General features: G+C 35.7%; 1 protein-coding gene across 5 annotated transcripts in view; it reads right to left on the reverse strand.

The window, feature by feature from the left end:
• PLXDC2 (plexin domain containing 2) overlaps positions 1 to 24,398 on the reverse strand; it is a 510,869-nt gene that overhangs the window by 124,204 nt on the left and 362,267 nt on the right. For all 5 annotated transcript variants that reach the window (XM_025464029.3, XM_049097150.1, XM_025464027.3 and 2 more), the window contains one exon: positions 14,585 to 14,703. In XM_025464029.3, the coding sequence (XP_025319814.1) occupies positions 14,585 to 14,703 (119 nt within the window). The remainder of the gene's footprint in view (positions 1 to 14,584; positions 14,704 to 24,398) is intronic.

Consider the following 24,398-nt stretch of genomic DNA (forward strand, 5'->3'; position numbering starts at 1 on the left):
GACCTTGTTGTATAAACCATAATAAACAGCATAGCAATGAGAAGCAAGGAGAATAACCGGGAGAGAAGTTATAACAAGGGCTGTATGACTTATTTTCATCCATGACATCATGAAATTATGACAGGGCTATTTTGTTAAAATTAACCAATTAAGAGGAAATTTTAATGTATCTGAAACTTATGGAATTATCTCAAAACAAGTAAATGGGAGATGACATTTGTACTCCTTGTACTATATTAGTCAGGTCATAAACAATGTTAAGGTATTGCTGATTTTATATCAGCATATCCAGTTTTTAATCAGCGTTAAGAATTATTCTTATTGGTGGCCTGGGTGGCTCAGTCAGGTAAGCCTCTGACTCTTGATTTCTGCTCAGGTCATGATCTCAGGGTCGTGAAACTGAGCCCTGAGACTGGCTCACACTCAAAGAAGTATTCTGATATTTGTACAGCAGAAACAAAACAAAGCCAACATTTTTGTTCCTAAAAGTTATTTACTAAATGAAGCTTTGATATACTTTATTTAGTGATCACTAAGCCACACTCAGTATCGATATATGTAATTCCTTTTCTTAGTGGACATTACACTATTACCCAGTTTTATGCACAATGTTGAGGAAGAAATGCTAATATAAGTGTAATTTATAGTTAAGGCAGACTTATATGGGTGCCTGGGTGTGTCTCAGTTGGTTAAATACCTGCCTTTGGCTGGGGTCACGATCTTGGTGTCCTGGGATCCAACCCCCCCCCCCCCCCCCCGCCCACTTTCAGGCTTCCCTCTCAGCAGGGAGCCTACTTTTCCCTCTCCTTCTGCCCCTCTCCCCACTTGTGTTCTCTCTCTTGCAAATAAACAAAAATCTTTTTTTTTTTTTAATTTGCCAGGGCTTGATTAGCCTCTTTTAAAAAAAATTTTTATTTAAACTCAATTTGCCAACATATATAGGCAAATTTATAATTACTATTATATTTTTTTTAAGATTTTATTTATTTATTCATGAGAGATCCACAGAGAGAAGCAGAGACATGGGCATAGGAAAATGTGAGCTCCTCCGAGGGAGGCCGATGCGGGACTCGATCCCCAGGCCCAGGATAATGCCCTGAGCTGAAGGCAAGCGCTCATCTGCTGAGCCACTTGGGCATCCCAACAGATTTATAATTAAAGAAGACAAGAAATTAGAAAAAACATTAACAATATTTGCAGTTCTAGTTATATTTTATATATCCTAGTAAGACAAACTCACAATTGCTAAATAGCATTATTAATACATGCCTGATCAAGAGTAAGAAAGCTTTGCTAACTTGTATTTGTCACTTCCCTCATTCTCCAACATCTGTGACTGCAAATTTCCTCTGCAAGATGGAGAAATATTTTACTGATAATTCTGTAGTAAGCGATTGTGTTTCTTCTTTTCCCTTACCCAAAGCAGAACTTGAGTCTGCATTGCTATTAATTGGAAAAACCTCTTATACTGCCATGGATATTTTATTTTATTTTATTTTATTTTATTTTATTTTATTTTATTTTATTTATTTTATTTATTTTATTTATTATTTTTATTTTTTTAAGATTTAATTTATTTATTCACAAGAAACACACACACATAGAGAGAGAGAGAGAGAGAAAGAGGCAGAGACACAGGCAGAGGGAGAAGCAGGCTCCATGCAGGGAGCCTGATCCCGGGACTCCAGGATCATGTCCTAGTCTGAAGGCAGGCGCTAAACCGCTGAGCCACCCAGGGATCCCAAATATTTTATTTTTATACAAGAGTTTATTTCTCAGGTCACATGTTTTTGTGCCTTCAGACCTTCCATGAGAATGTATGCTGTTGGTCTGCTGAAAATATAAGAGAGGCACAGGGAGAAATGTTTCCTTTCCAGCAGAGGTCATCTTTGACCAGCTAGCCTCTAGCCAATCCACCAGCTAACAGCTGGCACATGAATAAGCTCTGTTGAGATCAGCTGAGTCTAAATCAGATCAATAGAACTGGCAAGTTGATCCATAGATATCTTGTGAGATATAAGAAATAGAGTTGTTTTAAGGAACTGCATTTCGGGGTGATTCGTTACACAGCAATACGAACCAATACATTTTCTATCAGAGACCTAAGAGCAAATACAAACTTCTCTGGATATTTCTACATAAAATGAAGAATGATTCTTCCTCCTAGGTTTCATGGAATCAGATAAATATCTCTTTGCTTCTAGGTACAATTAAACTTGAAAGATAGGAATGTTCCAGCAGAAAAGTTTCGTTTTCTGCATCTTGCTTTCACTCTTCTATATCTCTTCATTTCCTAGTTGATTCTTTTTCCTCTGGATTCCAAAAAATGAAGACCAATGTGTCTATGTTACCTAGACACAGACTCATTTACCCAAAGGAAAATCCATCCAAAGCCAAAATGGGTAGGCTAACAATGTAGACAGTTTTCTGTCACTGAAAAAAAAATGCCATCATCAATTGGCCAGTCCTTTAGGAAGATAGTTGTAGATGATCTGTAAGGACTCTTTTAGACCTCTGTTCAGTGGTTTCACTCTATAGAATGATCTTGACTTTTCTAAGCTTCAACAAGTAAACTGTTAGCAAGGGTGAAACACTCCATTTATAAAGAGAACTGAGGTAGGTAGACATCATTGTCTGCTTCTAAGAGAAACAGTTAACTTGCTGCCAGTTTTCTAAGTTATACTTATTCATAGGACAGTGACTTTTGAGGACTGTGTCTGACAAACCACTACTGCCATAAATATCTCTATTACAAATCTTGATATACTGTGGAAATATAAAGTAGAAAATAAATTTCTGAGACTATTATCTACTACATAAAAAGTACTTTCCCCAAAAGGCATATATACTCTCAATGCTATTGGATAAAATAGAATTCATTCGTCTATTAGATATTAACTAAATATTTTCCGTGTATTATTGTAGGGATTATAGAAGAGAACAGGACAAAGACCCTTCTCTCATTAACCCTATATTCTAGAGGGCAGAGATTGACATGAAAACAAGTACATGTAAAAAGCAGAATATGCTGGGAAGTGGTAAGTGCTAAGGAGGAAACTAATGTGTGGGAAAGAGAGAGAAGGGGGTCAGGGGGGTCTCCTTAAGAGAAGGAGTCACAGGAAATTTCTGTGATGAGAGGACTTTTCGGTAGTCATGAGCCTGCCATGTGGATATTTGAGGAGAACTCTGAGTTAGAAGGACTGGTACAGGCAAAGGCTTTGACTTAAATGCTTTCAGTATCTTTCAGAATTCAAAGGTTGTCACTGGAGCAGGAGGAGTAAATAAGATTGTCAAAGGAGATGAGGTGGTGGAAGCAGGGCATAGGGGGCAGGCATTCCCCACAAACCATGTCAATGACTCTGAATTTTATTTCATGTTGTACAGTGAAGGTTTAGAGGGTTTTGAACAGAGGAAGGATGTTCTCTTACATCAAAAAGATTGCACTGGCTCCTGTGTGATCAAGACTATAGGGGGCCAGGGGAGACAGGGAAACTAATTAGGAAGGTATCACAGTTGTCTGGATAAGAGATGAGTGGCTTGGACTGCATTAGGGTGATACACGCAGGAGGTGGAAGTGTTGGAAAGATGGATTCCAGATGAAATGGGAAGGCACTGCTATCAAGACATGCCGTGGATTTGAGGAGAGTGGGAGAAAGAGGAGTGTCAATGATATCACCACAGCCTTGGTCTGAGTAGAATGAATGGAGTTGAACTTTTCATCAAGGCCACTGTGTTGTACACCTGCAGGGGTGCTTTCACATTGCAGGCCATAGGAAAGGCGTTATCTGCTTGTGCAGAGGGCCATCTGGGCAACACCAAAGAAGAGCACTAAAATGTCCAGAGACGGACAAGATGAATAGTGGAATATTTGGAAAAGGATGATTTTATGGCAATACCCCTGGTGTCTAATGCTTTTAAAATTTTATAGAGTTCATAGATACAAGCACAGATTTTCTAAAACTATGGTCTTTTATCCAGATTAAATATTAAAATGAAAATGTGCGAGAAGATTTTAATCTCCTACATTTTCCTAGAAGGTCCCCAAGCCTTTTATGAAACAATTCTGTATCAGGTTTTGAAAACACTACTTTTGGCAGTTGAGTTAAATGCTTAATATTGTAAGACATTAATGAGGAAAACATGAACAATTCCAGGCTTTCTCATAGATTTCTTTCAGAGTCTGTCTCTTTCCACCTGATATTGTCACATCCTTTTCACCTTGCTTTCTTGGACTATAATCTTTATATTTCAAGACATCAAAGACGTGGGGCTATTCTCTGAAAGGATCATTCATCCTCTCACTTACTGCAGCCAACAAACTGGGCTGTGTAAGCTCTCTGTGAGCAAGTCAGACCAGTCTTCAGGGTTCCATGTCAAGACTGAATTAGAGACCATTAAGATGAATCAGGAGTACCATTAAAAGCCACATTTAACTTGAATTACTTTGACTAATAGCAACCAAGCATTTGTGTGTGTGGGGGGGTGTGCGTGCCTGTGTATAAAAAACTATCTAGACTTATAGCCAATATCATACAAAATTGGCACAAGAAAAGGTCTGTGCCATATTGCCACAATTATCTATTCCACAGAAGACTCTCTATGTACAAGGATCTGAAGTATCATCAGAGAAGCTACGGCCAATGATGATGTCCAAGCATGAAACCTCTAAACACTTAGCTTTATGGGAATCTATATTTTTTTATCCTTTCTACAAATTCACATTCTCAAAATATTTCCTAAGTTAGTTCCTGGCATTTTCAGGAAGCCATTCTGAAGCAGTACCAATTCTAAAACATAGAGGCTTTTTTTTTTTTTTTTTTAAAGAAAGAAACGTAGCTTCATTATTTTCAAGTGCCTATAATAGTTGCCTTTTTATGATTGAAGCAAGGCTAAATTTTCATTCGGCCTCTATATGATTTGTATTGAATCACAAATTTCTGAAAAATGAGTTTTACAATTACATTCATTCCAAAGGATAGTTATAGAAAAGGAACATTAGCGCCAGCTAAAATATGCTTCCATTTCAGCTTACGCAGGCATTTATAAATTATTTTTTTAGATGTTTTATTTTTATTTATTAATTTTTCTTTAAAGATTTTATTTATTTATTTGAGAGAGAGATGGAGACAGCACGAATGAGGGTGGGGGAGGGCAGAGGGAGACGGAGAAGCAGACTCCCACTGAGCAGGGAGCCCAACATGGTACTTGATCCCAGGACTGCAGGATCATGACCTGAGCCGAGGGCAGGCGTTTAACTGACTGAGTCATCACCCAGGTGCCCCATTATTAGGTGTTTTAATTTTCATTCCATTTTACAGGACACAGATACATTTATTATTTAAGTAGGTATAAGTTTTTCTGTAAATGATATGGTGAAGCAAATGAAGTACAGATGCAGAAAGGAGTTGCAATAAACAGGCGAAATTAAGGCAGGAAAAAATATTAAGGAAGGGCCAAGGTAGGGCACAGCACACTGGTCTTTGGGGGAAGATTCAGAGACAAAAGCTGCTCTCTCTTGCATGCTGTGGTGTCATTCTCCAGGACTCAAGGGCCCAACACAACACATAAAACGTGAAGTTTTACGTCTGTCTCTAAAACAGGGAGATAACAGCATGCTGCTTGAGTTAGAGGTAATGGAACTTTCTTTTCCTCTCTCTTCTGCACTGCAAACCTCGCCAAAACATGCATTTGTTTCCATTATGGACCTAGCTATCTACCTAATAGGCGACACAGCATCTCAGCAAGGGCTTGATTGTGTAGTGTGTGTTCCAAAGTATGAATCACATGCCTATCACTGGAGAAGAATTACTCTAAACTCACTTTTGTTCACTTGTTAATCAGCAACATAATGTCAAGTAGGTTAATATATAGACATTTAAGAAAACCCAAAGCTTACTATTTTATCCATTTTCACCTGCATTCAACCTTCAACTTCCTACCTCATCATCTTTAAATGTTGGATCTGGCTTCTGTGTTACTCAGTAGGGCATCCAATTATAAGGAGTCATGCTTTCCTTTATTACTATCAAAGCAACACATAAAGTCTTCAGTATTAGTGCTTAATTCTCTGAAAACTGCATTCCAACAGAAAGGCTTTCAATTAAATTTGACAATATAAAAATCCATTTGCTTTCCTGAATATTGCTAACATTTTGCACAATTATTGTAATCTCTTTTTAGCGTACAGTTACTGAACTTTATTTCATATGCCAGATATTGAGCACTTGATGGTATGAAAGCAAAGAAGGAGCTAAAGCCATAAGCCAAAGGTATGTACTTAACATCCCTCCATCCCCATCTCCAATAATCACACATTATAGAAAATCTGGAAGCAGATAACAACATAAAGTTGATAAGTAAGGACAGCCTCTATATTAAAAGAGGGTTTTCAGACTTGATCTCTACATAAACCAATGCTAGCCTGAGGTAAGAAAGAAGAAATTGCTGTGGGAGAAATTGGAGGGGATATACCCTGAGTACGCTTCCCAGCCAACTGTTGCTATGTAGAAATGTAGATCAAGTGATCAAAGGTTTCTGATTTCTCAAGGGGCAATGCAAATCTGTATTTTTATTTAAAACCCTCTGGGGGATCCCTGGGTGGCTCAGAGGTTTAGTGCCTGTCTTCAGCCCAGGGTGTGATCCTGGAGTCCCGGGATCAAGTCCTGCGTCAGGCTCCCTGCATGGAGTTTGCTGCTCCCTCTGCCTGTGTCTCTGCCTCTCTCTCTCTCTCTCTCTGTCTCTTTCTCCTTCTCTTTGTGTCTCTCATGAATAAATAAATAAAATCTTTAAAAATAAATAAAACCCTCTGATATCTAAATGTTGGCAACATATCCATTCTACAAACACACACACACACACACACACACACACACACACCAGTGTGACTTCTAATTTAAAGATTTCCCCCCACTGAATTAACAACTAGAGTTGGAGCTTCATATAAAATAATGAGGCTGATGTCTGTCTGGAGAACTCGGCTCAAGACAGTAAAACTATGGTGGGAACTTTATCTGGGCCTACAGCTGAGAATAAAAACATAAGGGGAAAAGAGAGGAGATTCAGAAACTCCTTGGGCTTGGAAAGACATGAAGAATGCACAAGCCTTTGACCTCAGGGAAAGACAAAAGAGCTCTTTGGTCACGGAACATCAGAACAGGGAAACGGGATGTGGCCTGATTGGGGCAAGAGAAACTTCCCAATGACATCTTAGGAGTGAGAGGGAAGAAGGGTTTCAAGGAGAAAGTGTACCCATAAAGATCAAATACATTGCCAAGACAACATAACAGCTAGGGACAGAGCCAGCATTAGAACAAGCTTCTCCCCCTCTCTCTTTCTTTCTTTTAAAGATTTACTTTAAGTAAATAAGTGGGGGGAGGGGCAGAGGGAGAGAGAGCCCTCAAGCAGACTCCACACTGAGCATGGAGCCCAGCTCAATCCCAGGACTCTGAGATCATGACCTGAGCTGAAATCAGGAGTTGGGCACTTAATCAACTGAGCCATCCAGGTGCTCCCAAGTTTCTGTTTCTGAAATTATTTATTCTAGGTAGCCCTTTCTTTCTTTCTTTCTTTCTTTCTTTCTTTCTTTCTTTCTTTCTTTCTTTCTTTCTTTCTTTCTTTCTTCTTTCCTTTCTTTCCTTCTTTCTTTCTTTCTCTTTTTTTCTTTCTACCCATGGCATTTGTTATTAGAACATTATAAAGGGAAAACGGTTCAATTCGTCATTTTCTTAAACTGTGGAAAGTAAAAAGAAATGAAAACATCAGGAGCTTTTATATGTGACATAACTACAAAAATAAAATACATCCACAAATGCAAATGAATTAGATCCTAAAGGCATGCAGACACTATTTTATATTTCGTGTATTTAAAATAAAGAAACTATAATGTAAAATCATTAGTGTCTACAGCTTTTTTAGAATGATTTCTTGAGAGTTTATAATTAGCATTTTATGTCATCAGGGTTCTCTCAACCTTGTATCATAAATTTATGAAATAAATTTTATTTGAATAAAAATATAAAAATATATGAATATATAATGTATAGGTATATATTTCACATATACAAGTATTATCTATGTATATATGTAATTCTACTGGCACAACTATAAAGGTTTTTGGATGCATATATATTATATAAACACATGTTCAACATTCTCACACACCGAGCAACGGCCATAAAGGCAAATAACTTCGTATCAATGGCAAATGGTTCATTGCTCAGTTTTTCTTGGCTTTCTCTTATTCTCTTGAATTATTTTTTCCATAAATTCCACAAGCTCAGCAAGTGTTCATCTTTCAATACTTCTAGGAGGATCACCATGAATGAAGAATCATTACAGTTTAAATAAAAGAAATAGTCTTAAAAGAATTTTTAAAAATGCATTAAGGGTGCCGTTTAAACCTACACCAAATTGGCAATGGTGATTTATTAACTATGCATTCTTACATAGAAACAGTGGATGTCACACTAAGGTATACTAAGTTTAAATACTTTTTTTAAGATTTATTTATTTATTCATGAGAGACACGGAGAAAGAGGGAGAGAGGCAGAGACACAGGTAGAGGGAGAAGCAAGCTCCATGCAGGGAGCCCTACGTGGGACTCGATCCCAGGTCTCCAGGATCACGCCCTGGGCTGAAGGTGGCGCTAAACCTCTGAGCAACTGGGGCTGCCCAAGTTTAAATACTTAAATGGTAAAATAGATTAGAAAGTGATTTTACTTAATAAACAATAAGGTTCGTCTATACCGACCTCCTCTAAAATTTGCTGAAGGAGATGGTAAGGTATTCAACCAAAAAAATGGATGGAATAGGCTGACTCCCAGGTAGGGTATACATTCTCTGTGATTTCCCCCTGCTGACCTATAGAAGGATTACATGACTTATTAAATTGCATTGTCTGAAATTGATGACTAGCCTGTCCCTCTCATGAGCTGGTTAAAAGAAAATAACCATTTAGCAAGAGAAACAAAAAGAATCACATCCTCCCCTACTTTGTATCTGAAGTAACAATTAATGCAACATATATTAGGAGAAATAATGCAATAAATTATTGGTATACTAGGAAAGACAGCATCAGGATTGTAAGAAACCTGATTTCAAATCCCTAATGTTTTGGAATGAAATCTGTGAATAGGTATGTTCCTTGTAACATTATGCATGGTCCCAAATTTTAGGTCTCTATCTACTGTAATCGAGCAAACAAGCATCATTATTCTATAGTAACTAAAAATAATAAAAAGAATATGGGTTCTAGGTCACAGCTGGATATTAACAGAATAGGAAATGGGAAAGTGATTTTCCAAATTCCATTGTCTAAAGCAGGGTGCATATTTTATTTTTATTTATTTATTTTTACCTGTGTACAGCCTCTTTCCATTTTTTAAAAGATTAATAAAATAAATAAGATAAATGATATGGAAAGGCAAATCACTCTTACCTGTGCTCTCAAGGGGGTAGAGTTACAGTATAATAATGACTAGCCAGGAAAGACTTTCCAGAATATTGGAGTGAAGCAGTTTAGTCATTTCTTTTCTTACTTCTTTTCTTTACTTCTTTTCTTTTCTTTTCTTTTCTTTTTTCTTTTTTTCTTTTCTTTTCTTTTCTTTCTTTTCTTTTCTTTTTTTCTTTTCTTTCTTTTTAAGATTTATTTATTTATTTATTTATTTATGAGACATTGAGAATGCATGAGAGAGAGACAATGAGGGTCAGGTGGGGGAGAAAGAGGTAGAGAAAAAATTAAGCAGACTCCATGCTGAGCACTATGCCTGACACAGGGTTCAACAGGGGCTCAATATCATAACACTGAGATCAGGATTCTGAGATCACAACCTGAGCCAAAACTGAGTCAGATGCTTAATGTACCTGAATGTACCATTCTGGTGCTCCAAGTTTAGTTATTTCTTGAAAAAGAAGTTTGGGGGGCACCTGGGTGCCTCAGTAAATGAGAGTCTGCCTTTGGCTTGAGTTGTGATTCCACGGTCCTGAGATGGGAGTCCCACATCAGGCTTCTTGCATAGAGCCCGCTTCTCCCTTTGCCTATGTCTCTCCATTTCTCTGTATGTCTCTCATGAATAAATAAATAAAATCTTAAAAAAGAAGAAGTTTGGAGGGAGGCAGTATGGTACAGTGATTATGAGACCTTAGGCACCGGAGTTATACTCCCTTGGATAAATCTTTGTTTAATAATTTTGGGAAAGTTACTGAACCTTTCTGGGTGTTTCAGGTTCTCTCCCTATGAATGATAAAAGCAACTACCTCTTTTCTTTTTGGTGAGAATTATGAGATAAATTTTAAGCACTTAGGTCACTGCATGGCATATATGAAGAGCTCAATAAATGCTAGATTGTACCAAATTAGGAGATGGTTATTAAAAGTGAAGGGATTTCTGGTTATGGCAGACAAACTTGTAAAAGACCAATTCTCCTACTGAGATCAAGCAGGAAAGATAAATAACATATGGAAAGCACCTGTTGAAGGCAGCAGGCACTATCAAAGAGCAAAGATTTGAAAAGCCAAGATTCCAGAGAAGGGAAATCACAGAAGTAAATGCAATACCACTTTCCTGTCAAGGCATTTGGCAATTTACAGGCAAGATTTAGAGACTAAGAAACTGAGCAGAATTTCAGTCTCATGGAGCTGAGGTGAAACAGGAGTTCAGGGCCATTAAGGCAACAGCTCCTATAGTAAAATCTGGGCTTGGGTGGAGATTCATGAAAGACTACTTTCTAAGAGTAAATGCTAACCAGTAATACACCAGTTTTTATAAGGACTGATGCTCAACTTTGAATGAGCTTAGCCCTCAGAGTATTAAAGTAACCTGTTCCATCCTACCTGCCAAACAGAAAAAGTAAACCCTCACTGGAGGAAGGAAATATCAACCACAGCCTCAAAGTATCTTTTTAGTAATTTGTAAATAATGCCCAACATTTGATCAAAAATTATCTGGCATGCAAAGAAACGTGAACAATGAATGAAAATCTAGAGGAAAAGAAAAAGACAGATGATACAAACAGATCCACAGGAAACCTAGATATTAGTTATCAGCTATAAACTTTAAAAGAACTGTTATTAATATAGTTAGGAAATAGATGGCAAGATGGTTAATTTTATCAGGTAATTAAATCTATAAACTTATGTCCAGGACACAAATGGATACTGTGAAATTGGAAAATACATTAAAGCAAACGGTGGGTAATCTGACAGAAAATTAAGAAAAAAACCAATATGCTTTTTGTGCTTTCACTTCATCCTAAGTAAACTGTAACTTTGAAGTGAACTGAGAGAAATAGCTGTGTAATAATAGGGAACCATAACTAAAATGGAATTTTAAAACTTTGGTTCAAGAATACAGAGCTACAACCTCAGGAGAGAGAACTTATTTATTTAGAGGAATCTGTGCCTCCACCGTTCCTCTCACCAGTATGGTTAGAAGAACACTGGGACTTTGGTGAAGGAACACTGAATGACACAAACAAATCTGTATTTATTCTTATTTTAAACAGCAGTAGTACTTTCCTATCTCAATCTTGTTACAAGCAAGATTGTTATAAGTGCAAATGTATGTTCTAGTTTATTGACCATTATTGATCTTGTTTACACTGCAAAAAATTATGCTGTTGGAGAACTGACTATATGAGGAACGTGATGGACTTGAAGGTATCTGAGTGGATGAGCAGTTTGACACATTAAGAGTTACTAAAAGAAACATAATTATCTACTGGAATAAATCACTTGAGGGAAGTAAATATGAAATCTGTGTCAATAAGTTTATTCAATGTATTACTACTTTTATTCTACAATTTAACCAAGTGCTCTATTGGTAGTTTCTGTATACTGCGGACTTTTTTCTTCTCACTCACATAAAATAAAATAAAACAAAGCTGTCATTAGCCAGTTAGAAGCAACTTGGCACAGGAAGAATTGTACTTAGTTCCCTATCTATAATGTTGGTTCTGTAAATTTAACCTGGGCAGGAAAACAAAATCACACTCTTTATTATGTCCTTATGATTTTGCTAGCTCTATAACTTAACCAGGAATACTTTGAATTTTATGAGATTATAATTGTGTAGTATATTAGAGTTAGATAAAAAGATTATTAAACACCAAACATTAACCAATATTTATTCTAAAAAATGAGAAATAGGGTTGTGAATTGTTATACACAACTCTAACAAGAAAGAAAAAAGTAATGTTGAGGTATCTTGGGATCACCAAATTAGAGCCTTTAGTCCTTGATTTGTCCTTAACTAGCTCCATGACCTCAAGCATGTCATTTAACCTTTCTGACACAATCTGCTTAGCTATAAAGATAATTTTGTATGATCTAATTCCATAATTAAGCCATATACAGTTATTAAATACCTTCATGTGCCAGTGCCTTTATGAATATTAAGAATATAGGATATCGCTGAAGAATTGAAAACTATACTGTATATGAAAGCGCTTTGCCAAGGATAATACATTATGCAAACTAACTTTTTAATGCTATTGTGATCATAAATGTTTTTCTAGAACTGTCAGAAGCCTCTAGCTTTCTCCTTAAATGCCAGGGAACCCTTATTGTGTCAAATTTTACAAATAGGAATCTGCATCAGCAAAATAAAACATATGACAATCATTGGGAAAAAATTAAGATAGAGTATGAAATTACAAAAACTGCTTTCTAACCAGAACAGAGAAAGAACAATAAGGCAAATAATACAGTAATGACTTCTTTAGAACTCTGAGTTCAGAAGGACTAATGCTCAATAGATAATAGTCTGGGAATATAAAGAAAGTGTTAGAATTGTCTATCAGTATAATATTCCCCATGACAAGACAGGAAAACCATAGTGGAAACTTTCTCTTTAATTAAAATAAAGACATTTTTTTTTAAAATACCAAACCACTACAAAGAAGGAATAAGAAAAATGAACTGCTACTCTGCAATGTGAGACATCCACTGAGAACAGTATAAAGATGATGACTTTGATAATAAGACTAGAGAGACCACAATAAAAACACAAACTTCTGTTTTGAAATAGCCTACAGTTAGTGAGATTTAAGACTCTAGACTTACTGACTCTACTTCTCTCCAGAAACTTCACCATTGCTGGTTAAAATAGCTGAAAACTAACATTCTATAATGACTTTGCAGTCCCAGGATTATACTGGACTATTATGAAAGCTAGAAATGAATGAGTCCCTTTGAACTATATTCCCCCAGCTGCCAAGTAAGGTGACATAAGAATATGATGGGCTATGATATCAAAACATAGCTCTGGATAAAGAAGCACCGAGCAGACCAGATTCTATATTATATTCTATTTATATTTTTGCCCCAAGTAAGTGAGTAATTCCACATAGAAGAATTCTTCAAAGGAGTGGAAATATTTAAAATGATTGTAAGATTTCCAAAAGCTGACATAGTTAATTGAAATATAACTATCCCTCACTTTATAGAAAAGATGTATTTCAAAAGACTTGACCAAAGTGAATCATTTTAAATTGTCAACATCCTTTTAATAGTCAGGGATTCATTTGCTAACCAAAAATAACCCTTCAAATGAGATACTGAGTCTGTTTTATTATAAATACTCATTAACCCATGGGTTAGTAATGCCAATCATCATTCACATTGTCAAAATTTCTTTCATACCAATTGACTGCCTAAAATATCACATCTACCATTCTTGGAATTTTATTCTTATATTTGTTTTCTTCCTCAAAAGTTCAGGTTGTCTAATAGGCTGTTATTATATTGTCAATAGAGTTTTTAAACTAAACATGTTATTATTCTAATTTAGACATTCTGTAAATTTAAGGCTATAATTTAGTAAATTTCCATTCTTTGTGAATTTGGTAAAATGAAACAAACCATAAGTTTAAATTCCATTACTTTTTCTGCCACCTATAACACTAATTAATTTTGCCTATCAAGGGGCACCCAGTAGTTGAGCGTCTGCCTTTAGTTCAGCCTGTGATCCCGGGGACCTGGGATCAAGTCCCACATTAGGCTCCCTCTGGGAAGCCTGCTTCTCCTTCTGCCTATGTCACTGCCTCTCTCTGTGTCTCTCATGAATAAATAAATAAAATATTTTTTAAAATTTTTGCCTATCACATTGAAATAAACATTGGCCAAAGGGATTGTGGTTCCTGATTTGCTTTAGGTATTGGGTCACTGAGCCACACATGTTTTCTCATACACTAATACTTTTTTAATTAGAGTCAAAATATGTCACAGAAATTGACAAGGCAAAAACAAAAAGTAAATATAAATAATCAGATGTAGAAGAGAAATCCTTCCAAGTTGGAAATATTTTTTCTTAGAGACATTTCTTAGATAATACCATCACGATATAGTTGTCCAATAATTTTATGAATTCATCAGTCAGAATGCCAGTGATAGCAGAATACAAAACAAAACCCAAAGGATTAACAATCAGTGCTAGTAGATTAAAAACATTTTTTGTATGAAGTAAAAGAAACCAAGACATGAGAAAATGATTTAAGGTTCATGATTGTAGAATGTCCCTTTTTGACACTTGGAGAAAAAGACAGAGGTCAAGATCAAGGGGAAAGGAAATCATTAATACATTACTTACTTCTTTGTATCCAAAGATGATACGTCCATCCATGAGGAGGGTTGCCTGGAATGTGAAGCTTCCCAGGTTGTAATTATCCTGGAGATGTACGTGGTCCCACTGGACAACAAGTGCTGTGCCTATAAACCCCATTGAAACAAAAGAAATGCATTGTTAAAAATATATCCATCAATTCTGGTTAGAGATTTCACAAAACTATGGATATAGTCTTCAAATCTAGCAGTTGTGCCACTTGGATTTTATATGGTTAATTGGAATTCTGTTATTGAAATATTATTTGAGATTTTTTAAACAATTGAGTATTCACTAAATACTTAGTAAAATCTAATCTCATACTGAGGTTAATATTGAGCCTAGTATGAGGGAATTTTGCCTTAGGAAGTCCATTAATGTTAATGAGTACTATCTGTTTAAATTTCTATGAGCCACTTTCAAAACGCAGCCCAAGTGGATTGAATGAATTTCAAATACATTTGACAAATGCTAAGAAAGAAACGAACACATTTAGGAAAGATAGAATCACTTATAAAAGATCTGAAAATGTTTCTTCAATACGTGGAATTATACCTTTCCATGCTCAAAAAATTTTTTTCAACACTAATGAGAATTTTCTTCTCTGGTGCCTTCATTTCTGTCTTTGTTGTATCGCTTCAATGAGGCTGCAAGGCAGTTTAAAGGGCCCCAAGCAAAGATTTCTGAAGCCCCCTTGAAGTACATTGGGATGAATGAATCTTCAGTGCTCTGTATCGTATTCTGATGAGTTAATCTGCCAGAATTAACTATAAAACTATTAATATATAATGTGAACTGAAACCGTTTAATAGCCACCAATGAGAATTTTGTTTTAAATGACGTTGTTTATATTCTTTTTTGTTTTTCCTGAAAGAAAAAAATGGAGCAGCTAAGACTTTTGCTTAGCTCTAAGTATTGGATTTTTTGGTTGGTTAAAAAAATCATGTTTACATTCTGTGAAAAATGTTTTACAGAAATGAAAAATGTTGTACAGAAAATGAAATTCAGAGAACTAAGAGATAAACATCTCCCAGGTCAGTAAACACCTGATCAAAAAAAGGAAAAAAGAGCTGAGACTGTACGACAGAGAGTTCTGGGTTAGTGAAGATGTGGAGTTGCTGGGAGCAGTGTGCCCAGGGAGGTCATGCATACTCCACACCTCTTCCCACATGTCTTGCCCTCTGCACTTCTTCCATCTGACTGCTCATGAAATAATCCTTGTACCTGATAATTGCTGTGAAACAGGATACTGGCTTCACTGTGTTTTTGAATTCAACATAATGGTGAGAACTTTTGACTAAGATGGTGACATAGGAGGCTTCAGATTTTCCCCCCTCCTCCCATGGACACACCCAATGTACACACAGAGCTACACACAAAATAATTTCCTCTGAGAGAAATCTAATCTAATCTAATCTAATCTAGCCAAGTAACTGCTATAATTTGGCCAACTGAGAAAATATTCACATTGAAACTGCATGCATCTAGGTGCTATGACCCTCTCTGGAGCCCAAAAGAGCCAGAGGGCATTCCCCCACCTTCTTCCTTTTGTTCACTTTGACAATAAAAACAGGTCACCAATATCCTTCTGGAAAGGAGCTTGCACACTTCTAGCGCTTAGCCTTTGTTGCTGCCACCTGAGAGACAGGCCCCCAGGTTACCTGGTTCTTATAGACAACTGGATTTGCATTTACAAGTCCCTCAGGCCTGTAGCAGACAAGGAAGCAACAGGTATGCCCATGATACTTGCCATGGCTATGCCCTCAGGGCTCAGTAGAGAGTGAGCAGGCAAAAATGCCTATTTCCTAATCTTTCTCTGGAAGGGGAGTAACTACATACTTTTCATGAGGGTCTGGTTTCTAATTAGTTCATTTAGTTGCTGTTATCCTTCCCAGAGCTCAAGAGACAATGACCCCTCCCACATCATCTCCCTCTGGCTAACCCCCAAAATAAAACCACGTTGCCAGTATCTACCTTGAAAAAAGCCTGTACACACAGCTAGTATCCCCACTTTTACAGCTGCCATCCAAGGTTTAGGCAGCCAAATCACTTTGCTCTGATAGTCAGTGAGGCTTGTATTTATAATAGAGAATTATAAGAAATAAACAGTTTCTATATGGGTGAAGGAGCACCCCTTCATGGCAGTAGTGCAGAGAGACCAGGCAAAAATGCCTATTTCCCAGTTTCTCCCCAGGAGCACTTGACTGTATATTTTCTTAGCTGCTGCCTGAGGGTCTGGCTCCAGATAAACCTACATGTAGGTGCTGAATATGATCATTCCCTTTGAAATACTGATGCGTCCTGGTACACTCTCAACTTCTGGGAACCACTAGGAGCAAAAACAGTGTCAAGGACAATCATAGAGATTTGAGAGATGACTAGGAGCTTGGGCTAGGCTGACTGATATAGTTTGTGTCAAGACTGGAGGAGGTGGCTATTTTATCTAATGTGCAGAAACTAACGGAGTCAAGAAAAATGAAAAAAGGAAACGGAAAATATGTTAAAAAAATAACAAGATAATGTCCAGAAACCAGTCTTAATGAAATAGCAGTAAATTAATTTACCTAAATGAGTTTAAAATAGCAGTCATAAAGTTGCTCATTGAGGTTACAAGAGCAATATATGAACAAAGTGAGAATTTCAACAAAGAAATAGAAAACATTAAAAAGTACTACATACAAATTAAAGAGATGAAGAATACAATAGCTAACCTGAAAATTTTAATACAGTGGCTCAGCAACAGACTAGATCAAGTAGAAGAAAAGAGCAATGCACTGAAGACAGGGCAGTGGAATTCATCCAAGCAAAAGCGAAAAAAGGGTGAAGACAGATTAACAAATGTATGGGACACCATTAAGTGGACTGGTGTTCATATCATAGGAATCCTAGGAGTACAAGAAGAAGGAGAAGAGAGCAAGAAGAAATAGGGAAGAGGGAAAGGAGGGGGAGAAAGAAAGAAGGGGGGGGGGTAAACTTGATCAAAGGAATAATGGCTAAAAACTTCCCTAACCTAGAAAACATTCAGATATTCAGATCCAGGAAGCCATAAAATACCACATAAGATGAATTAAAGGAGACTAACCTTGATGACACTTTAATTAAACCATAACAAGTTGAAAACAAATAAAGAATCTTAAAACCAGAAAGAGAGGGCAGCCTGGGTGGCTCAGCAGTTTAGTGTTGCCTTTAGCCCAGGTGTGATCCTGGAGACCTGGGATCGAGTCCCAAGTCAGGCTCCCTGCATGGAGCCTGCTTCTCCCTCTGCCTGTGTCTCTGCCTCTCTCTCTCTCTCTCTCTCTCTCTCTCTCTGTCTCTCTCTGTCTCTCACGAATAAATAAATAAAATCTTTAAATTAAAAAAAAAGCAGCAAGATAAAAGCAACTTACTACTTACAAAGGAACCCCCATAAGACAATGAGAAGATTTTTCAGCAGAAACCTTGAAGGCCAGAGTGAATAGGATGAGCTATTCAAAGTTTTGATAGAGAGGAAAAAACAGCCAACCAAGAATACTCTACCAAAAACAGCTGTCCTCCAGAATTGGCAGAGAAATGGAGTTTTTCACACAAGCAAAAACTAAAGGAATTCATCACCACTAGCCCAGTCTTATAAAAAAAAAATATTAAAGGGAGTTCTTTAAGCTGAAATGAAAGGAAATGAGTAAGTAATATGAATTATAGGAATAGGAACTGTATGGATTTTGGAATTATATGAATAGGAATTATATGAAAATATAAAAGTCACTGGGGGTGACTATAGTTAAATTCAGAATACTCTAATATTGTAATGGCGATGGGTAAATCACTTATAACTCATGTATAAAGGTTAAAAGAGAAAATTATAAAAAATAACTATAATAATTTGTTAATGGATACACTATATAAAAAGCTATAAATTGGGACATCAAAAACATAGAATGTGGTATAAAAATAGGGAGCTAACGTATGAGTTTGAGTTAGTTGTTGGCTTAAAAATAGATATAAACATGTTTTATATAAGGTTCATGGTAACCACAAAACAAAAAACCATAGTAAATACACAAAAGATAAAGTAGAAGGAATCTAAGCATTTAAGCATACAGCTACAGAAAATGATCAAGTCACAGAGGAAAAGAGCAAGAGAAGATAGGAAAAAAGGAAATACAAAATAGCCAGAAAACAACTACTAGAATAACAACTGTAAATCCATACCAATTTATAGTTACTTTAAATGTAGATGGATTTAAATTCTCCAATCAAAATCATAGAGTGTAAAAAAAAAGACACAGAGTGGGTGAAGAGATAAAGATAATAAAAAAGACTGTTTCATATGCTGGTTATAAGAGGACACACTTTAGTTTTAAGGACACATGTAGACTGAAAGTCAAATTATGGAAGACCATATTCCATGCAAATGGAAACCAAAAGAAAGCAGAGGTAGACAGAATTATATCAGACATTATAGACTTTAAGCTAAAACCTGTAACAAGAGACAAACTAGGTTATTATGTAATGATAAATGGGTCAATTCATCAAGAGGATATAACAATTATAAAAATTTATGCACCCATCAGAAAAGCAAAATATATAAAGCAAAGATTAACAGATGTGAAGGCAGAAATAAACAGCAATGCAGTAACAGTAGGGAACTTCATATCCCACTTTCAACAATGGACAGATCATCTGGTCAGAAAATGAATATGGAAACATTGGGATTAAGCTACCTGTTAGACTAGATAGACCTAACAGAAATACACAGAATATGTCATACAATACTAGGAGAATATGCATTCTACTCAAGTGCACATGGGACATTCTCCAGGACAGATCATATGTTTGTGCACAGGACAAGTTGTAACAAATGTACAAAAATTAAAATTATATCATGCACATTTTTGACCAAAGTGATATGAAACTAGAAGTTAAAAGCAGAAGGAAAATGAAAATTCACAAATATGTGGAGATTAAAAAACATTTTTCCTGAATAATCAATGAGCAAAGAAGAAATCAAAAGAGAATTCCAAAAATATCTTGAGACAAATGAAAATGGAAACACATCATATCAAAATTTATGGGATGCAGCAAAAGCAATTCTAAGAGGAAAATGTATAGTCATAAATGCTTTTACTAAGAAAAAAAGATCTCAAAAAAAAAAAAAAAAACAACAACCTAACTTTACACCTTAAGGAACTAGAGAAAAGAAGAGCAAACTGAGTCCAAAGTTAGCAGAAAGAAATAACAAAGATCACAGCAGTAATAAATGAAATGGAGACTAAAAAGAAAATAGAAAAGATCAATGAAATAAAGAACTGCTTTTTTAATATAAAAAATTGATGAAATTTTAACTAGATTAAGAAAAAAAGACTCAAAATCAGAAATGAAAAAGGAGACATGACTACTGATAGCACAGAAGTACTAGAGGATTATCAGAAACTGCTGTGAACAATTATATGCCAACAAATTAGACAACTTATAAGAAATATATAAATTCCTAGAAACATACCACTAATCAAGACCGAATCATGATGAAATAGAAAAACTGAACAATTACTAGTAAGGAGATTGAATTAGTAATTAGGAAAAAGAGAAGTCCAGGATTAGATGGCCTCACTGGGGAGTTCTAGCAAACATTTAAAAAATGAATTAGTAGCAATCCTTTTTAAATTCTTTCAAAAAGTAGAAGGGAAACACTTCTAAATTTATTTCACAAGGTCAGTATTGATACCAAAGCAGATGAGGACATTACAAGAAAAGAAACTTACATAAAAATATTCCTGATGAACATAGATCCAAAAGTCCTCAACAAAGTATTAGCAAACCAAATTCAATAGTACATTAAAAGGATTATATACTATAATCAAGCTGGATTTATTCCCAGGTTGCAAAGATAATTCAACATACACATAACAAGCAATGTGATACAACACAGTAATAAAATGAAGGATAAAATTATATAATTATCCAAATAGATGCAGAAAGAGCATGTAACAAAATTCTATACCCTTTCATGAACAGAATGCTTAACAAATTATATATAGAATGTGTCTTAACATAACAAAGTCCGTGTATGACAAGCCTGTAGCTAACATTATTCTTTTTCTTTTTTAAAGATTTTATTTGTTTATTTATTTGGTTATTTATTTATTCATTCATTCATTCATGAGAGAGAAAGAGAGAGAGAGAGAGAGAGATTGAGGCAGAGACTCAGGCAGAGGGAGAAGCAGGCTCCATGCAGGGAGCCTGATGTGGAACTCGATCCTGGGACTCCAGGATCACATACTGAGCAGAAGGCTGACGCTCAACCACTGAGCCACCCAGGCATCCCTGCTAACATTATTCTTAAGAGTGAAAAGTGGAAAGATTTTCCCCTGAGATCAGGAAAAAAGACAAGGATGCCCACTCTCACTATTTTTATTCAACATTGTATTGGAAGTACTAGCCACAGAAATTAGTCAAGAAAAAGAAATAAAAGAAATCCAAAGTGGAAAAAAAGAGGTAAAATTGCCTCTGTTTGCAGATGACATGAAATCATATACAGAAAACCCTAAAAACTCCACCAAAAAACTATTAGAAATAGTAAGCAAATTCAGTAAGTTGCAAGATACAAAATCAATATACAAAAATCAGTTGATTTTCTACAGACTAACAAAGAACCATCAGTAAGAGAAATTAAGAAAAGAATGCTGCTTACAATGGGTTCAAAAACAAAAAGAAATATTTAGGAATAAATTAAACAAGAATATGAAAGATCTGTATGTTGAAAACTACAAGATATTGATGATAGAAATTGAGGAGACACAAATACTGTAAAAAATATTCCATATTCATTGACTGGAAGAATTAATATTGTTAAAATGTCATATCATCCAAAGCAATCTACAGATTCAATGGAATCCTTACAAAAATTCTAATAACATTTTTCATCTATATAAAACAGAATCCTAAAATTTGTATGGAAACCTGAAAGATTCCAAATAGCTAAGCAATTTTGAAAAAGAAAAACAAAACTGATACCATCACACTTCCTGCTTTCAAAACTTTAGTAATCATGACAGTATGGTATTGGCATAACAAGACACCTAGATCAACAGAACATGATAGCCCAGAAATAAACCTGTTTTTAAGTGGTCAATTAATTTTAAATAAAGAAGCCAAGAATATAACAATGGGGAAAGGATAGTGTCTTCAATAAGTTGCGTTGGGAAAAGGGGATAGCCACATGCAAAAAAGTGAAACTGAATCCCTAAATCACTATACACAAAAATAAACTCAAAATAGATTTAAAACTTGATTGTAAGACCTGCAACCATAAAACTCCTGGAAAAAAAAAAAACAGAGGTTAAGCTCCTTGGTATGTATCAGTAATTATTATTTTTTTTTATTTGACACCAAAAGTAAGGCAACAAGAGCAAAAATAACATGTTGGACTATGTCAAACAAAAAGTCTGTACAACAAAGGAAACCAACAAAATGAAAAGGCAGCCTATGGAATGGGAAAAAAGTATTTGCAGACCACATATCCAATAATATATTAATATTCAAAATATACAATGAGCTGATATAAGTAAGTAGTAAACAAAGAAAAAATGGGCAAAGGATCTAAGCAGCTATTTTTCTAAAGATGATAAAGAAATGGCCAACAGGTATGTGAGAAGGTGCTCAACAACACCAGTCATGAAGGGAATACAAATCAAAAGCACAATGAGATATCGCCTCACACCTGTTATGCTGTCTGTTGTCCAAAAGAGAAGAGATAATAAACGCTAGAGAGGATGTGGAGAACAGGAAAACCATGTAGTGTGCTGGAAATGTAAATCGGCATGGTCACTATGGAGGACAGTATGGAGTTTCCTCAAGAAACTAGAAATAGAACTACAGTAGGATCTAAGAATCCCACCACAGGGTATATACTGAAGGAAACAGAATCAATTCTCAAAGAGATCTCTGTACTTTCTTGTTCATTGCAGCATTACACGTACTAGCCAAATATGGAAACAACCTAATTGTTTATCTACAGATGAATAGATCACACACACACACACACACACACACACACACACACAGGAATATCATTCAGCATTAAAAAGAGTGAAATTGTGCCTCTGTGACAACATAAATGAATCTGGGGAGCTTTATGCTAAGTGAAATAAGCCAAACAGAGAAAAAGAAAAACTGCGTAGCATCACTTATAAGTGGAACTTAAAACAAAACACAGTTGGTCTCATAGAAATAGATTTTAGAGTATTGGTTCCCAGGACCTAGGGGATGAAGAAAATAGGAAGAGGTTGGTGAAAGCGCACAAATTTTAATTTACACTACAAATAAGGTCTGAAGCTCCAATATATAACATGGTAACTATAGCTTCTAATCCTGAAATGTTCAGAGAGTAAAACAAATGTTCTAGCCAGGAAAAAAAAAAATAAAAAAGGTAAATATGTGAAATGATGAATGCGTTAATTAACTTCACAGTGGGAATCCTGTTGCAATGTATACATATGTCAAATTATTACCTTGTATGACTGACAACTCTACACCTTTTCTTTCACTGTCAGCACAAAATCTAGTGACTCTGTTCTTTACCTCAAAGATGAAGTTGTTATTTAAGCTCATATATCACATGCGTTCCTACACCATACTATGTGCTTATTGGAACTAAGCAGTTGGAACTGAGCATCCCTGTGGTGTTTATTGAACCATAATCAAGTTATCTGATCAGTAATGGATGCCGGTTTTCATTTCCAAAATAAAAACAGGCAAGTAGGATGAACTGGTGCCACTTTAGGTCACTGTCAATTCCAAATTTTCTGATTCTATGCCCAGACTTCTGATCATTAGCAAGATTTATACTTTCTAATTAGCTATTTATAAATCATCAAATTATTTTTCTATGACATTTTTTATAACTTTACTAGTTTTCATGCATTACTATTCTGTGGCTCACTTAGATTTCACTGATCATCTAGGCTGCCTATAACATCTGGAAGCATCACCTCGTTTTAAAATCTAATGTCTTAATATTTATAGAAATATACTGGAAGCAGTTTTATGAACTGCTGCTGTCTCTTTTAGAGAAATTTTGCTTTCCTAAAATGTTGAATTTCCTGTCCTTAAGCATTCTTTCAGTGATACTAACTAATCAAAGTTGGAAATATTTCCATAAGTTGGTACTGTGTAAAAGGATGTTGTGAGTAGCCTTATAATATTTCAAAAGTGGGGATCCCTGGGTGACGCAACAGTTTGGCGCCTGCCTTTGGCCCAGGGCGCGATCCTGGAGACCCGGGATCGAATCCCACGTCGGGCTCCCGGTGCATGGAGCCTGCTTCTCCCTCTGCCTGTGTCTCTGCCTCTCTCTCTCTCTCTCTCTCTGTGTGACTATCATAAATAAATAAAAATTAAAAAAAATTTCAAAAGTGTTTCATTCACTTAATTAAATAAAAACAATAAACTACAGTTTTTACTGTCATATAGTGGGAACTCAATACTCCCATTAGTCATTAAACAGAAATATTTATTCAATAAAGTAAAATACATTAAGTCCTGAGTATTTTTACAGTTTTCAGAATTAAAAACTACCCTACATATTTAATATTTAAAAATTTATTCAAAAAAATTTATTCATTCACTGAATAATTATGGAAGACCTACTGTGTATTGAGTTCCTCTGTCAGGTACTGAAGATAAGATGATTTCTCATAGTCATAGTCCTTGTGTTCAGAGAATTTAGTGTCCAGTTGGAGTAGCATACATCAATTTAAAAAAGTCATTCATATTAAAGTAACATTCAAATGTTAAGAGCTACCTAGGAATGTGGTATACAAGAGAGTAT

This window comes from Canis lupus, chromosome 2 (assembly GCF_003254725.2).
Source record: "Canis lupus dingo isolate Sandy chromosome 2, ASM325472v2, whole genome shotgun sequence".
In the NCBI taxonomy this organism is placed as follows: domain Eukaryota; kingdom Metazoa; phylum Chordata; class Mammalia; order Carnivora; family Canidae; genus Canis; species Canis lupus.